General features: G+C 39.5%; 1 protein-coding gene across 2 annotated transcripts in view; it reads left to right on the top strand.

Moving 5' to 3' along the window:
* LOC131972114 (IQ motif and SEC7 domain-containing protein 1-like) overlaps positions 1 to 16,877 on the top strand; it is a 139,900-nt gene that overhangs the window by 20,805 nt on the left and 102,218 nt on the right. For both annotated transcript variants that reach the window (XM_059333878.1, XM_059333881.1), the window contains exons 2-3: positions 4,748 to 4,777; positions 15,721 to 15,828. In XM_059333878.1, the coding sequence (XP_059189861.1) occupies positions 4,748 to 4,777; positions 15,721 to 15,828 (138 nt within the window). The remainder of the gene's footprint in view (positions 1 to 4,747; positions 4,778 to 15,720; positions 15,829 to 16,877) is intronic.

Here is a 16,877-nt window from a genome sequence, read left to right as displayed (position 1 = left end):
ACACTGACATGATGGTAAAGACAGAAGTGTTAGATTTGATTTCAAGGAATACTAATGGACGTAGTCGCCGTGATGTCACCCGTTGGTTTGTGGCCCGTTGGAAGCATCGAGTTCAGCGTTATACTCGTCGCCATCTTGTTTCCGATACAGGAAGCATGACCATATTTGGACTGTGGAGGAGGAGAGGGATCTGATCACTGACTACAGCCTCTCTACACCTCAACCTGACTGAGAGAAGCTGCTGCTAATTCATGTTAGCATTAACTGGAGCATTAACTGGGATGTTAGTTTTGGCTAGCAAAAAAACAAAATGTATGTTACTTACCTCAGAAAACTGAGCAGCGACTCCTTGGAGTGTCTGTAAGTGGAGTGTTTGCTTCTCCAGTTCTCGCTTTCTGCAAGATTATGTATTTTCACGCTTTATTCCCCCTCATGTCATTCAGCCACACACATCCACTGATTTTATGGGCAATAAACAAGCTGCTGCGGGCCTCTGGGGGCTCCGCTGTCCCCTGGCTCGTAGCGAGATTAGCGCTGCTAGCGGCGCTAATAGTCCCGCTACAGGTGATCTGGCTACCAGCCGGGGGACAGCGGAGCCGCCGAGAGACCTTTCGCCTTTCAACTTTCGCTCTAAACTATTTAAAACACCATCTACAGCTAAAGAGAGTTTCGCGTCTGCAGCAGCCATGTTGGATCCGGAAAACTACAAGCTTCCAAGTGCCGAGTAGTACGCGTCATCGTCTTGCCGTCCCTCCCCGCTCTGTGATTGGATCCCTAAAACAGGGCTAAGAAACCTCCCTGGTTGCCAGACTGGATGGAGGTTCGAAATTAAATTCGAGCGCGCAAGGCAGTCTGGGTATACCCAGGCTAGGTGATAGCTGGAAATGTACAAAATTCTGCTTCTGAGATTTGAAGTAAAGGGGGGATGCATTTAACAACAGCAAGACTATATCAAAACACCATTTTAAACTCTCACACAATTTATATTTTCACCAAAATTGCAAACTCACTAACTAATTAATTACAAAAAATGTATGTGTTTGTGAATTACTGAGCATATGGCTGGATAAATGAGACTTGGATTATCCTGCATGGGCTCTGTGAGAGTTTGAGACATATGCTTTGATATAGTTTTGCTTTTGTTAAACCTACCTTCTGTTTACTTAATTCATTCATGAAAGATTTATAACTTTTATGGCCATTTTTGTGCAAGAAAACCACATTTTTCTTGGTAACTCGCGGTGACTAATTGACACACAACCGGCCATTATAAAGGTGAAATATACCTTCTTAAGGAAGCAGCCGGGCTTGAAGTCTTAATTCTACTACCGGAGATTTGGCTTCTCTGTTGGCCACCGTGGAAGAAACCAATCTCACAGCTTGTGGAGTCCTTCCTGTGGAATGATACCTCCAATGGGATTTGGCATTTCATGCATTATTTAAAAGGCTTTAGGAATGCACCTGAAAGAACCTCAATAGTCAGTGTTTCTACGCAGTGGAGAAGAATAACAGTTTATCTTGCATTTTAACTTAAATGTATATATCCATCATCATGAAAATTATAGATCCAGCTTATATAAGACAGTAAAATGTGGAATTAATTAATTTAATGACTAGACAAAGCTTATTAATGAGCGAAATGAATACTTCATCATATGCCTGTCTCTTATGACCATACATTCTGTGAGAGCTGTTTCATTATATCCTCACCTACTGTGATCCAAGTTTATACCAAAAGTGTAGTAGTTTACCTTAAATCCAATCAGTACCACTCCTAGTGTTTCAGACTAAGCTCTATTGATTCTGTTTCACTTATAGAGTGCAAATTGCAGCACTGCAGCTTTTACGAATGTCATGAAAAGGAGAAGATAAATGGCAGTAAAATGCGCCTCTGTTGTCACCTGCAGCTGTGCAGCACGGGCTCAGAAATCAAGTGCATAAAGCTATGAAGTTCCATTTGAATAGCAATGACTGATGACACCTCACATGGCGTCCATCTGCTTTACTTACAGTGTGAGTTTTGCAGAAAGTATTAAACTAAGAATAAAGGCACGGCCCAGGTGAAGTGCTGTGTAGATTAGTAATAGTTGTAGTATCAGTACTAGTTTGTGGTCGGCCTCCCTGCAGACTAAAGGAGCTGTCCAGGGTTCTGAGCACTTCCTAATTTGTTTTGAGTTTTTTTTTTTTTTCTGAGGATGTTCGGTCTGCACTGCTGGGTGAAAGAGGCGTAAAAGACTGATATATCAACCAGCAAAACAAATATGGTTTGGGTCTGATCATTTTTTTCAGTGATGCATTGTATACGCAGCAATCGATAGCTCCAGTAATTGCCAATGGATCCGGACTGCAGCATGTGTGTCAATGAATCTCACCCTACCACTGTATTATATTGACCCAGCTCTAGTTTTCACCTCAACCTAATTCAACAGTCGTAATGGGGTTTGCTGTAATGAAAACACCAGCGGTATCAAGTTTGTTCTGTGCTTTATGGAATAATTAAAGGATGCTTGGATGTCTTTGCCAATATAGCAGGCAATAGGAAGCAGGTGTTTAAGTAAAGCGTTGTGGAGTGAGGAGAAAGGTGCACGGCTAACAGAGGAGAAAAAGTAAGAGTGATGAGAAAGGACGGAGAAAAAAAAAAAAAATCACTCAGCCCAACAGAGAAATAGAAAGCATAGCATTATACAACAGAGACAATCATTATTTCTTGAAGCGAACACAATAAAAAGCTGAACAGTACACTCCTTCTGCAATGTTGTACTGGACTCACCTTTCACCATGAATACCTCATTGTTTCCTTCTATGTGAAAAGTGAAAAAAGGTGACAAGGGGGCTCATAAATTTGCCTGGATGCAGCCATGCAGGAGCTTTATTGCCCCTTAGTGTTGTGGTTCACAGAACAGGCTACACTTTATTTCTCTGGTGTAAAGAGTATTTTCCTTGCTGTTTGAAAGCCATTTACTGCAGCCTGTTTCTAAAAGGGCGTAAAGTGAAGTGAATTGATTTAAGTTGCCGATCTTGTTATCAGTTTTCCCAACGGTGTAATTGTTATCTAACTGAATTTTAAGCTTGATGATTGGATTTTTGGTGCGGAAATGCACCTTGGGAGTCTGAGTTGTCTTTCCCCTTTTATGTACACAGACTTGTACCTTTGACTTGTTATTGAAGGAACAGGTATGCTGTTTCGTACCAGGGAATTTGTTCCAGTTTAAGGGCTGTCGTGAATACCGCTTTTTGGGGCTTTGAAGCTTCAGTGAGATTGACAAGCGAACATTCAAAGCTTGGACGGGCGCGGTGCCAGATGGATTTCACTGGGTGAAGAGCTGATCGCGGCCACTGTAGACAATGCTTGTGATTCCAGCAGACGTGCCATGCAGCCGAAAAGAACCTCTATGTGGTCTGAAGCCACGTAGAGGACAAAACAAAACTGGGTCATCGCTGAAACGCAGCACAGATGTGACAGACTCAAGAGGATCAAGTTTTCGACCTGTCTTTCAAAAAGTCCTTCTTTTCCTTCTCGCTGCGGCAGTCACTTTTCCTTCAAATGCTTCTCTGTCATCATCTATGGACAGGAGGAGCTCCATTTCTCCCTCCTCAATAAAAAAATAAAAAAATGTGTAAAAAAGGTCTTCCAAAAAATGTCAAAGAAGAACTGGAAAAAAATTTGGCAGTGGAACGTCCAATGGACTCTTTGTTATTTTTATTAGATGTGTTTCCTGACCACCTGTTTACCACAGAACAATGTTATATATTACACATTTTGTTGATGATTGCAAGAAAAATTATTACTATAAATTGGATGAAGAATGACCCCCCATGATCACTCAGTGGCTACAGAAAGTAAAACATGTCTACATGATGGAATATATGACCAATTACAGCTAAAAGTACCTGTTTTTATGAGAAGGTGGGCCCCAGTTACAGACTATATCGCTTAAAACTCTTATACACTATTATTATCTAAATTATCCCTTTTTTTTTTTTTTTTTTTGAATACAGAACCAGATAAAATATGTGTAATACCCTTTACAGTGCCATTTGTGTGACAGATGAGACCCACAGCATTGAAAGACAGACTTGGTAATGCGAGAAGCTTTGAAGCAAAAAATGTTATGCTGTGGATTTACACCTATGTAATTATAAAGAGTTCCCCCCCACTTCTAAACTCCATACAAGGACCCTGAAACTGAAGCAGTTAAATGGAATTAAGTTGTCATTATTTTGTACCTGCAGTATTCCTACTGCGAGATGTCATACGAGAAAAAAGACCTATTCAGCAGAACTTTAGGTGTTTCCAAGACTTTGCCCAGCCTTGTTTTAGTGGAAACTCTGTTTTACAACCGCTACCTGCAGCCTAAAAGACAATCAACACCAAAGCACAAAAAGAAAGCTGTCTGTATCTGCAAAGGCAAGATGCTGCATTTATAATAAGCGCTGCATTGTCAGAGGAGACATTTTTACACACCCAGTGGAATATCAATGTATAATTTTGTGACTGTCACTAAGTTGTAGCTGGAATTTAAAGTGTGGCCATGTCTTAGGCTGCCAGATTCATCTGTTGAAAAGTGTTGCACCCTTTGTTGCCAGAAAACTGGCTGCTCTAATGAAGTTGCTGAATCAAGTGATGGTAGCAAATGAGGCGTTTTGTTACTCTACATGTCTTTAGCTGCATTACTGACACGCTGCAGCATTCTTGTTTCTACCTGCTCAACAGAATCATTGACCGGTGTTTTTTTCCTCCTTCCAGGTCTGAATGTGACTCCTCCAGAATGGTCAGGTATGTCCAACTGGTCAGGTATGTTAGTGTTACTCTATCTCTGTCTGCTCAGGATAGAACGTCCGCCTGCATTTTGTGAAAATTCTGTCTTTAAAACACCTCTAAATCCTGTGCCTTTTGGTGGGAAAGGCTTTGAGGAAGACATGGTGTTATATAAGGCTTGTGATTTGAGTGTGTAAAGCTGAATATCCTGGCACCGTGGTGCTAGCCAGTTTTTTAAGTGGTTTTTCCTCTGTCTGAAGGATTGAGGCAGGCCTGATGCGGTGTCTGTTATTGGTGTTGTGGATATTACACTGTGGAGGAAATGATGAGATTTTATGTCAAGTGTAGTCCAAGGTCACATTCCTCTGTTGTTAGCTTGTTCGTTGTGTGAACCGTAGTGGCTGGAGATTTGTAGGGGTGTCTCTGCTGAGTTAGGATGTGGGCTGATTTAAAACTGTAACGTGAATCCATCATTGCTGTGAACAAAGCTAAGAAATATGGCTCGCATGTAGACAGTAGATGGGCTCCTCTCACTGGTAAACACACTCCTTATCTGCAGCTTCTCTCTCTTTAGGGACGCTTCACTGTGGGACCCAAACAGCCTCTTCCTCTGTAGCGCTGTACTAAGGACCCGCTAGTGTCTAGACAAGTCAAACAGAGTATCACGGCGCCTGTCCCGTGTTTTAGTGAAAATTTTCCAGGCCATGTCTATTTTTTTTTCCTTTAGGTTCTCAACTGTCTGCGATCCCCAGGCCGCTTTTCTTCTGCTCTAAATGTCCTATCAGAAATGTGAAGTGAATCCAGTGGGCCACAGCCTGGAGATGTGTGCCAGTCTTTTTGCCTTTGTACCATCGCAGCAAATGTGTTTGTGCACGCAAGAGTTAGAGATGTGCATGTGAAGTTTGTCTGTCACTCAGTAGCATCCATTCCCCGGCAAAAGTAGCAAACCAAATAAAAGGAAGGCTGCTTGTAGAAAATAGGTTGTATCAAAATTTAATGTGTGCTGTATAAAATTATTTAAATACAATATCTTATTAGTGTTTAATATTTTTTTTATTTCTAGGTTTTTAGGTAGGTTGCTTTATATAAATTACACTCTACGCCAGGGGTGGGCAATTAATTCGCCTGCTCAATGTTAATGTTATCACTTTATAAAATACAGTAAATTATCTGGTTTTGAGCTGCTACTGATAGGAACACATGTTATGATAAGACTGTTAATGTGGAGTAAATCAAATATAGCAGTAAAAAGTAGTAAATACTCCAATCACTATATCACTATTCCATTTATTTTAAACACAACTGTAAATGACCTTTAGCAAGGTTCATATTTATGTTTTTGTATTATATAGCTTGTTTTTCATGTTTGTACATTTTCAAGGTGTTTCACAATGTTGTGATGCTTTTATTTTGAAAAGGTGCCGTCCAGTGTAAAACGGGTGCTTTAATTTTGAAAGGTAGTGACAGGAAATAACCGGTAGAACGGTTAAATGAAAAAACTAACGGTAAATAATAACAAGTGCGTAATAATTCATATAAAGTTGATATAAAGTATCTAAAGGCTTCTATAGTGGCGACTGACAGGACACAAGGTTTGTTAAAGTTTATTTATTCTGTCATATATATTAGTGGTTATATTTGTTGTCTTAACTATAGTAAAAGTGCTTGTTAGCTCTTTCCACACCAAACAGATGTTATAATGAATATAATAGGCATTTTTTCACACCTGCCTATATATGTTTCTATATATATAGATATATGTGTGAAAAAATGCCTAGATAATTGATGCTGGTTTGAAGGCAAAAGGGTCAAACCTAATATTGATTTGATTTTCCTTCTGTTCACTCACTTTGCATTTTGTTAAAAATTAACATTCCTATTTTTGTATATATATTATATTTATGTATAAATATTTTTCGATCAAATGTTGAAAAACCAGCAGCCAGAAGCTGTTACGGCAATATTTAAGTCACTTTATGTTCTGATTATGAATGTTTGAGCCAGGCTAGAGAAAAACCATCCAGGTGCTGGAGCATACGAAATGGGCTTTCAACATATTATATATAATATAGATATGAAATTACCTTCATCAGATAGAAGATTTTGGTCATATTGCCAAGCCCTACAGAGGAACGTTCTCTATATTATCATGAAATGTATTTCTGCAGCTGATAGTAGACTCTAAAAGCATAGCAGTGGAAATAAAGTACAAGGCTTCAGAGGCAAACAATCCCATCTCACCAAATTGATGCTTTGATGTGGTTGGAAACCTCCCAAATGGCAGCAGCTCTCTGCATATCGTTCTTGGTTGTGAATTTGGCCACGGCTGCAGAATCTTCCCTTCATTAATATGAAGCTGGCGTGCCAAGGCTGTTATAGTGCTACTGTATAAAGTGAGGTTCGATCTTCACGTGCACAAACACAGTTTGGATCACTTGACTTGTTTGGCAGCTACATGCAAAAAGGGGTTGGATGCAAAAGCCATGTCATTTTTGAATTAAAGTGATTGCAGACTTCTGCTCAGCTTCGAGCGATACGTGATGGCACCGATCCTGCAAATTAGTGAAAAAAGATCAAGAGCAGCTCCTCTCCCACTGTGTCAGGTGCAGCTGCTGATACTATAGCAGTGTTAAGCTGTTCAGCATTTATTTTGACACCAATCCATCAAGTTAGTAAGGCTGGGCACGTAAATTGGACTAAACGGTACAAGGTGTTTTTATGCAGGACTGACAGTGATTGTAAAGCAGGTTAATAAATGATATGTAATTGGCCAATAAACAAGGGAATAATAAAAGACTTTACAAGTGGATGGATAAATGATTCAATAAATAGACCAAATTTCAAAGCAGTTAATCAAAAGACACATACATACCAAGGTTATTATAGTTAACGAAAACTAACGAAATAACGAAAACTAGAATTGAAAAAACATTTTCGTTAACTGAAATAGAAATAAAAACTAGAGTTTTTAAAAAAACGACAACTAACTGAAACTGTATTTTGTGGTTACAAAACTAACTAAAACGAACTAAAATTATTGTGGAAATGTCCTTAGTTTTCGTTTTTGTCAACTTTTTTCATTCATAATTCAGTGTTTCTATTTCAACATGCAACACATGGTGAATATGTTTACTGAGACTGGGATGTTTACACTAGAACCAAAATTAAAAACAGTTAATAACCTTATTGGGGCTGAGATGTTAAACCAAAGGAAATAAAGGAAAAATTTATTATGACCTCTTTGAATCTGGCACCAACAAATACCCCATTACAAAAAAACTAAAACTAACAATAAAACTAATAAAAACTAAACTAAAACGAAGCATTTTCAAAAAATAAAAGCTAAACTAAAACTAGAAAACTCACTCTAAAAACTAACTAAAACTAACTGAATTTGAAAACAGAAATTAAAACTAAAACTAATGAAAAATACAAAACTATTATAACCTTGATAAATACAAACAAGACAAAGAGTGTTGAATAAAAGACTTCAGAACTACATCTGTCCCATGATTACACTAATAACTGGAAGAAGAAAAAGAAGAAAATACACATGGGGCTGCACATGGTGGGGTGCCCCGGGAGCAGATGGGTGTTCGGTGCCTTGCTCAAGAGCACATAGGCATTTCCTGGGAGGTGATCTGGTACCTCTCTAGCGACCAGTCCACCCACAATACTTATTGAACCAGCCACCCTCTGGTTCTCAAGCCAAGTCCCCACAGACTGATCTACAAAATAAAAGTTTGAAAATCAGGTAGTTCCTAAAAAATCTGCATTTAGATTAAAAAATAGTGTCAACATTCACTTTTCGGTTAGCCAAATGATTATTTATGTGGCAATCTGAGGCACAAGACCAGGTGGGACATTAACAAAGAAGTCACACCAAGCAGTGGCGAAGTCTGGCTTACAGGGAGGGAGGCAGGGAGGAGTTTTTATGAAATTCAGTTGAGAAGAAATTCTTTGAAACATACACTACTGGTCAAAAGTTTTAGAACACACCAACTTTTCCAGAATTTAATTGAAAATTATGCAGTTTAATGTCTCAGAGTACTCTGAAATTAATGCACATTTGCAACATTTAAAATTCTTTATTGAGCATGATAGTGTTTTGAAAGTAAAAAAAAAGATTCAAAATCACATTTTATGTTGGACTAAAGGACTAAAAAAAGACACAAAATGACAAAAAAAAGACACAAAATGACTAAAAAAAGACAGTCATATCCCGTGGCTATTCCATGGATATTTGTTCCTATTGGTTTGTTCCAAGTCACGTGACTTTCAAGGTCCCGGCGGTCAGAACAAAAAACAAGGCGGACAGTTCTCTCATTTTTTTGTGAAAAATCTATATTTTGACTTAGTTTCTGCATAAAAATGGATTTTGATCACATTTCTAGCGAGAAATATATGTTTTATTTTCTAAATCTTCACTCAGTGAATGTACATAATCACTCACATCATAAGTATGTTGGAATAGCCACGGGATATGACGAAGCGAAATCCGTGTCAGTTTCACGGAAATTTGAGTGATTCCGTGGCTATTCCACGGATTTCTGTGAGACCATGTTGCAAAAATGTGGGGATGTTGTTTAAAATATAAATATTAATAACCAGGTAAGTGCTGCTTGTCCAATACACATGATTGCATTTTGCTCCCACTCCAACATTGTGTTATGTAGTTAATGGATGCCTGTTTGTGAAACAAAATCACCACCTAAAACTAAAATGATGAATATGAAATGTCACCGATGTAAAGCACTTATATCATATTTGACTTAATTATGTATTTTGCATCTCTCTTCTTTTTAAAATTACAGTAGTTGTAGTTTGAGTAAAAAAAAACATGATTCAATTCAATTCAATTGGCTTTATTGGCATGACATAACACTGTATATATTGCCAAAGCAAGCATCAGAAAAAAGGTAACAGTAAGGAATATTGAAAGCAGTATTTACAAAAAATTATTATAATTCTATTATTCATTTTAAAAGGAAACAAAAACTAATAACAATAAAAGAAAGCAATATTTACAATCATTGAATTACAATCAACATATAATTTATACAATCTAACTGTCCCAGCAAAAAAGAAGAAAAAATAAAATAGAAAATAAAAACAAAAGTAAAAAAAAACATGACATGTCTTTGCCTCCATTCTGATGCAGCTCCACTCCTCCCTAAAGACAATGTAGAAGCAACTTTCTACATGCTGCTTTCCCGGCAGATGCAGTATAAGTATCAGTGTGATTATTCAGCAGCATCTCTTTAAAGCATGAGCAAGAGTTTCAAATCAGTGCGACCATATCTGGGAATCAGTCACATGATTTATCTTGGCCCGGAGTTCCCCTTTGTATCAGAGCTCAAAGCTGTTTGAAATCACTACAACTGCCAACACAGCACTCTGCAACAACACACAGCAGACTTACAGTCACTTACATCTCTCACCCCGTTAATATGCCACACCATGACACAAGTGAGCCTGGCTGTTTAAAATTTTGTGTGTTACATGGCTTGGTAGGTTTCATTATCATTAATAATGGAAAAGCCACTGAACTTGGCTCAGGCGCTATAAATAAATAAGCCCTGCTCCCGAAGGATTGCTTTGCACTGGTTTGATAGAAGTTTGAGTGTGTGTGTGTGGTGAGAAGGAGAGATTGGCCCTGTCGGTGATGAGGGGATTATTCTCATACACACTCCATGCCTAATGGCAGAGGAATAACAACATGGCGCTGTTTAATTGGTCTGCTGTTCTGTAATCAGAATAGATGGCTTCATTCAGATGTGATTAGAACCTGGGCGAGATAGGCAGGCAGGTGCTCAACAGCCTCAGTGACCTGCTTTTATTGGATTGTTCTTCGCTGAGTGTCTGATGATGAGATGCTCTCCCACTCCCAGATGCACTTTTGTGCCGCACTCATTCATAAACGCTACTAGCATACGACAGAAGCCTACAGCGGAGGAGTAGTCCGGCACTTTGTTGCAGGATGAGAGTGCTCTCGTCTGCAGATGAACAGTTTTTGGAGGTCCATTAGCGCTCTTGTTATTTATACCTGTTTACTTGCACCCGGTGAGCTCATTGTAATGGATGGCAGCTGTTTAATTGTGTCTGCGATAGAGCCCGAGCTATAGGGGAATTTTTGGAGGAGAAATACAGATGATGATTATTAAAGACAGGGAAAATTGACCAAAATGGCGGCAGATGAAGTTAATTTTTCAGCTGGAATGAAAGTAGAACTTTTCTATGTGGATGTAGCGGATCTTGACTGCTTGAGGACACACAGTCACACGTCCAGTCATAAATACAGTATCTTCTAAGGTTTCTTACACCCACTTAGAGTAACATTAAGGTAAATCTACATTATTTTGTTTTATAGATCTACAGCTGCATAAATAAACTGCGTACAGTTTGTAAATGTGCTAGAAAGCGGCATTTATAGACTTATTTTCAGGGCCCAGTAGAGCATGGGTCTCATGTACAAAGGCTAAGTCATCTGACTGCGACTCACGCAACTTTGCTACATGTCGTCCCCTCTCTTTCCCTCCTTTCATGCCAATCTCCCTCTGTACTCTGTACAAAATGTGAAAAAAAAAATCCACAAAAAATATTCATCCCTAATTCTCTTCATGCCTGTTAGTGGGCACCGTCATAAGGTAAACGTTGTGATGCATTGCACACAAATTGACATATTTATGTAAACGTTGTTATTGATTTACATCCATAACTTGCATACATATGTGGCATTTCAGCCCTATTGTCAACCAATTCAAGAAATGATGATGCTGAGAAAATAAAGAATAAATAAAAAATTAAAAAGATAAATAAACGGCTCAGTTGGTAGATCAGTCACCCACTGATTGGATGGTCAGATCCCTGACCATGGCAGCCTACATGTCGAAGTATCCTTGAGCAAGACACTGAACCTCAAATTGCTCCCGATGCTGCATTCATAGTTGTGTGAATGAATTCCCGCCCGGTGGCAGGTGGCATCATTTAGGGTAACCTCTGCCACCAGTATGAATGTGCATGTGAACGGGTGAATGAGTCTGTAGCGTAAATCGTTTTGAGCGGTCACAAAGCGACTAGAAAAGCGCTATATAAGTGCAGGTCCATTTACCATAACACAATTTCTAAATCATCCTAAGTATTGTTTCCTCATATATTGTTTAAAAAAGTTCTCATAACGGTGCATATTGGACAACATATAAACCAATATTGACAAGATGTATAAACAAATATTGGCCGATAATATTGGTCTACCAATATCTCACTCCGGCTCTAGTCTGAGAGCAGAAAAGCTAACTGAAATTTTAAATGTTATTGCTTGGAATGCTGTATCCATTCTTTCTTCAGTTAACATGTTTGTGCAGAAGCATTTGAAGGCCAGAGTAGCTTGGCAGAGAGCTGCAGCATAGTGAGTGACTGGAGGTATTCTGGAAAGAATCCTCGACGGGGTCTGCGGCTTTTATTTCTCTGTAATTCTCCACAGAGAGTTGGGGAAACAGAGAGGCAGGGATTATAAAGCCCCCCCCCTCCCCTTCCCCATTATTGTAGAGTCGACAATGAAGAGAATAAAGCTTTGCTGGGCTGTTGTTGTGGAGGTCAAAACCCCTCTCGAAGTGTGTCTCAAAACAACACCAGGAGGCAAAGTGTTTCCAATCAATTTAAGCATTAATTCGGCTTATCTTGTTGTATTTGATGCGAAGGTATTGTACGGATCATTTACAAGGCAGAATAAAATGGCAAAGGAATTAACATAAATGGGAGCAGAGAGACTGCACTCTGCAACTTCTTTTGCTTCTAACAGATGAGGCGTTCGTTTGTAATAGCGGTGGAGCTGCAGTTTTCTACCTGCAGGCAGGCCATTTCTCTAAAACAGCACAATGTGTGGACTGAGCTGTGCTTAATTCACACAGAAATCTAACCTAAAAAGAGTCGGCCGGTCCTCAGATGCACACTGACAGTACGTGTCAGGGCAGCTGAACTGATATTTGTCTGCAGGGAGGAGAGGTGACAGGGCTGTATTTCAGGGACGATCCAGTGCAGCGTCTCACCCTCAGCCGTGGCTCTCCGCAGGGACCACACAGACCTATCGTCTTCTCTCGTCTCCGTCGCCATCTCTTGTTGCCATGGTGAGCGATGCTCAACTTGGATGGGTAGGACATCGAGCCTGCTTGTATTTGTCCTTGTGTGCGAGTCCCTTTTGACTGGGCAAACTGGATTTCAGGCCTTAATCAGGCATTGTTCTGAAAACACTTCTCTCTACAGGAATTTAACAAAACGGAGCATGTGTGCGGTGTATGGTGTTAACAAAACGGAGCATGTGTGCGGTGTATGGTGACATAAAAGAATGAAGGACACGGTTTTCGAGGTTTAGAACATTTCTACCGCAGTGGAAAAGAACTGACGCTTTTTTTTAATGAATTGTGGGAGTTTGTGCATCAGTCATTGCCCTGACAGATCTGAAACAAGGTCTGGGTGTTTGATTGTGCAGCACTATCACAGTAACTAATGGAAGACAGGAAGAAAACTCAGATTAATTCAAGGTTCACAGCTCCCAACTCCGCCAGAGCACAGACATTAGCATTTCTTAAATTAATAATTCATTATGCCGAAACAGCAGCAAATGGCAACAGCCATGACACAATTAGCCATTGATATTACTCAGGGCCTCAGAGCAGGATTTTTCACACACAGCCTGAGAATGAGCTGTGTTTAAGAATGAAGGATGCTTATATTTTTTTTGCCATGAATGCTTTTACAAAATGCATGACTGTGGATGAAATGAGGAATGCAGATCTCATGGAATATTAGCAATTATTCCTTCAACATATGTACATGTAGTTTGCCTAAATCAAATAAGCTACGGTTGTCATTATAGGCTTGATGGCTTTCTGCACCGAGCCAGATGCGGCTTTATGTTTTTTGATGAAGACCTCGTCTCCTGAGAGAGATGGGTGTCTGTTTTTGACTGCAAATTGAATGCATGAGAAAACGTGCCTGGCCTGTGTGAGACAACCGGCTCTGTGAAAAACCTTAACAAACAATAGATGAGAGAGAGCAATGCCTCTGTGGAAATGTTATCCAGTGCAAGGAGATGAGAAATGTCTGAGCAATGATCAGTAGAGGACAAAACCGCTTTAACTGCAGTACACTGAGCACAAACTATGGAGCTGCACAGACACAAAGACACTTACCCCAGTATAACCTTTTTTTTCTTTGACCCACCACATAGTGAGTTTTTTCTCCCCCTACACATTTAATGAGCTGAATTTACAACTGGCCTGTTTTCTTTGATATGAACTAAAAATAGATAAGTGGGTATTTTTGGAACAAATGTGACCAACTGAAGTGTGTGATATCATATATAATGTATGATGAATAGTAGTCCAAAAGATGTTTAGTAATATGATTTAAGTATGCACAAATGTCCCCCATTAATACAAAAAGTGTTCTTAAGGACAATCTAATATCACTATCATCTGCACTTAACTCAAGTATATAATATGTGAGTTGCACTATGTTTTGTAAATAAATTAAGTGCAATTTTATTATAGTTTATATTCAGGCTCCATTCATTCACATTGGCAGTATGCACTCAAATTTTGAGCATCACTTTTGATTGGTTCTCTTGTTTGAATGTGTGCCTCTTTTCAAATCAGTGCACATTGTTCTTAGCAATCTGAGTTTTCCTGCAACCTGCTGAAAACACCAAGGTGGGACGCCATGGCAACCGACAAGAATGGGCTTCATTGCAGGAAATTCAGCACCATTTTCCTTCTGAAATCATAAAAAGGACTCTAACATTACTGTAAAGTGTAAAAAGTAACCTGCCAAACTCTGTCTGCAGGTCATGCAATGATGGATCAAAAATGAGTTATTCACTGTGATAAATTCTCAAACAAGTTTCACTTCTTGCAAGTTTGAAAGTCGGACTGCAGTGACGGCGCTCTTTCAAAAGTAGTCATCAATAATAAAAACTGTACAGTATAGAGTAAAGTTGCAGTCAATGGGCCAGAGCATGCCAACACTGATCTGGTGTTTTAAGTGGAATTTTTTAGTATTTGAAGTGGTCAACTCGGCTTTGCTTTCATGTGTAGTAATATTGTGTGTTGTGGTGAGTGCTTTGGTAATTTTGTGTCATACTACACTGTTACTTAGAGCAGCTATTCTCAACCTTGGGGTCGGGACCCCAATTGGGGTCGCGAGATGATTTCTGGGGGTCGCCAAATCATTTTGTAAGTCAGCTCTGTCTCCACTGTGTTAAAGTGTTAATGTGTTAATGTGTTTTAGTCTTTTTGGTCATTTCATGTCTTTTTTTTTGTCATTTCGGGGTTTTTTTTGGTCATTTTGTGTCTTTTTTTGGTAATTTTGTGTCTTTTTTTTATCATTTTGTGGTCAATTTGTGTCTTTTTTGGTCATTTTGTTTCCTTTTCTTAGTCATTTTGTGTCTTTTTAGTAATTTTGTCTTTTTTTTTGTCATTTTGTTTCTTTTCTGCATCATTTTGTGTCTTTCTTGGTCATTTTGTGTCATTTTTGGTCATTTTGTTTTCTTTTTTTTGGTCATTTTGTGTCTTTTTAGTCATTTTGTGTCTTTTTGTTTGTTTTTTGGGTGATCTGAACTGTGCGTGTGAGATTCTGTTCAGTGAGAGGGGGAAGCGGACAACATGCATGTTAAATTTGGGGTCGTGACTCAATAAAGGTTGAGAACCACTGACTTAGAGGTAGTTACAAAGCAGAATCCCATACTACCATTCTACATGACACAAATGTGATACAGTACGGTTCTAAAACAGTCTGTGAAAAATGAGGTACACGGACATGAAAGTCACCAAGCCCCAGTGGGAAACCTCAGAGGGAAAATGGATGACTTTAATGCAGTGCAGTCATATAACATTTAAAGGTTTCTTTCACATTTGCCCTTCTATGTCAGCAGTCTGAGACGTGTTTTGTTTGTCCCTCTGTAGGAGGCATGCCTCCCTACCTGTCGAAGTCTCGGAGAATCCTGGGAGGTTAACATCTGCCGGCTGCAGAAGAGCCGTCCCCTGCCGTAAATGGAAGTCCGCATCCTTTGGGTACAGTAAGATGTTAATTTTATGACTAAGTGCTTAATGTTTGTCCCTTGAGAACCACAGCATTTCCAGCAGCGTGGCTCAGAAGTCTTGTTAATGTCTGAAAGTCATCACAGATTTTATCCATGCCCCGGTCATTAGCCCTTTTTCTGCCAGATGGATCGGTCTTGACAGCTTGAAAACTTTGCTGTGTCCTAACATTTGAGTCTTTGCAGCTGTTCTCCAGTAATCAGCTTTTTATGACACAGCAGTTTCAGCGCTGCAATGTTGTTTTCCTGATGTGCACAATGAACGTCTGTGGCCAAATGCACAGTAAGAGGAGATCATTAGGTTTAGCCTTCATGAAATATGATCTCTGTGTATATGAGCCTTCATCATTGCTCACCCATTAGCCTGTGCTGAGTTCGGAGCCTCTGTAAAAAACAAGGAGAGATGAGCGCAGACAGCCGCATCAGTGGGACAGACTTAGGGGGCTTCAAAAGGCTGCAGAGAGTTTCAAAGATGCCTCCTAGTGCTGTGTGCCGCATCATCAAAAAGCAATGTGGGCCTAATCCATAGCCCACTTTTGGCTCATGTGCAGCCCAAAAATAAATCCCAGTGCATAGTGGGAACGTGTTCTATTTTTAAAGAGCAGTGTTCAGAAGTTTCCGATGACTGGGAACATCTGTGGGTTGTTTTTAGACTTTGGTAACGCTGCAGAAATGTGGAACGTGCTATTTCTTGCTGATTAACACCTCACTCTGTTTGTCTCTGATTATCCCTGTGTGATTGTTGCTCTGTCAGTAATTTTCAAGCACAGCTGAAAGCTAATAGGTTAAATGGATCATGACTGTAAACAAGATGATGGCTGTGATCGGAGGTTGATTGTTTTCCTCTCCGGCTCAGCAGCATTGTTTGCTTCTGTTTAGGCTCACACAGACACACCATCATCAAGCCCTAATTGCTCCGTGATGTCAGTCAAACACCTGATCATACTGACTTTACTGATTTATTGCAGATGGTTACATTAATGCTGGTCCCCAGAGGTGATTCTAAAGATATAAGAGATGTTT

The sequence above is a fragment of the Centropristis striata genome, chromosome 5 (assembly GCF_030273125.1).
Source record: "Centropristis striata isolate RG_2023a ecotype Rhode Island chromosome 5, C.striata_1.0, whole genome shotgun sequence".
Classification (NCBI taxonomy): Eukaryota; Metazoa; Chordata; class Actinopteri; order Perciformes; family Serranidae; genus Centropristis; species Centropristis striata.
This window is presented reverse-complemented; position numbering and strand designations above follow the sequence as displayed.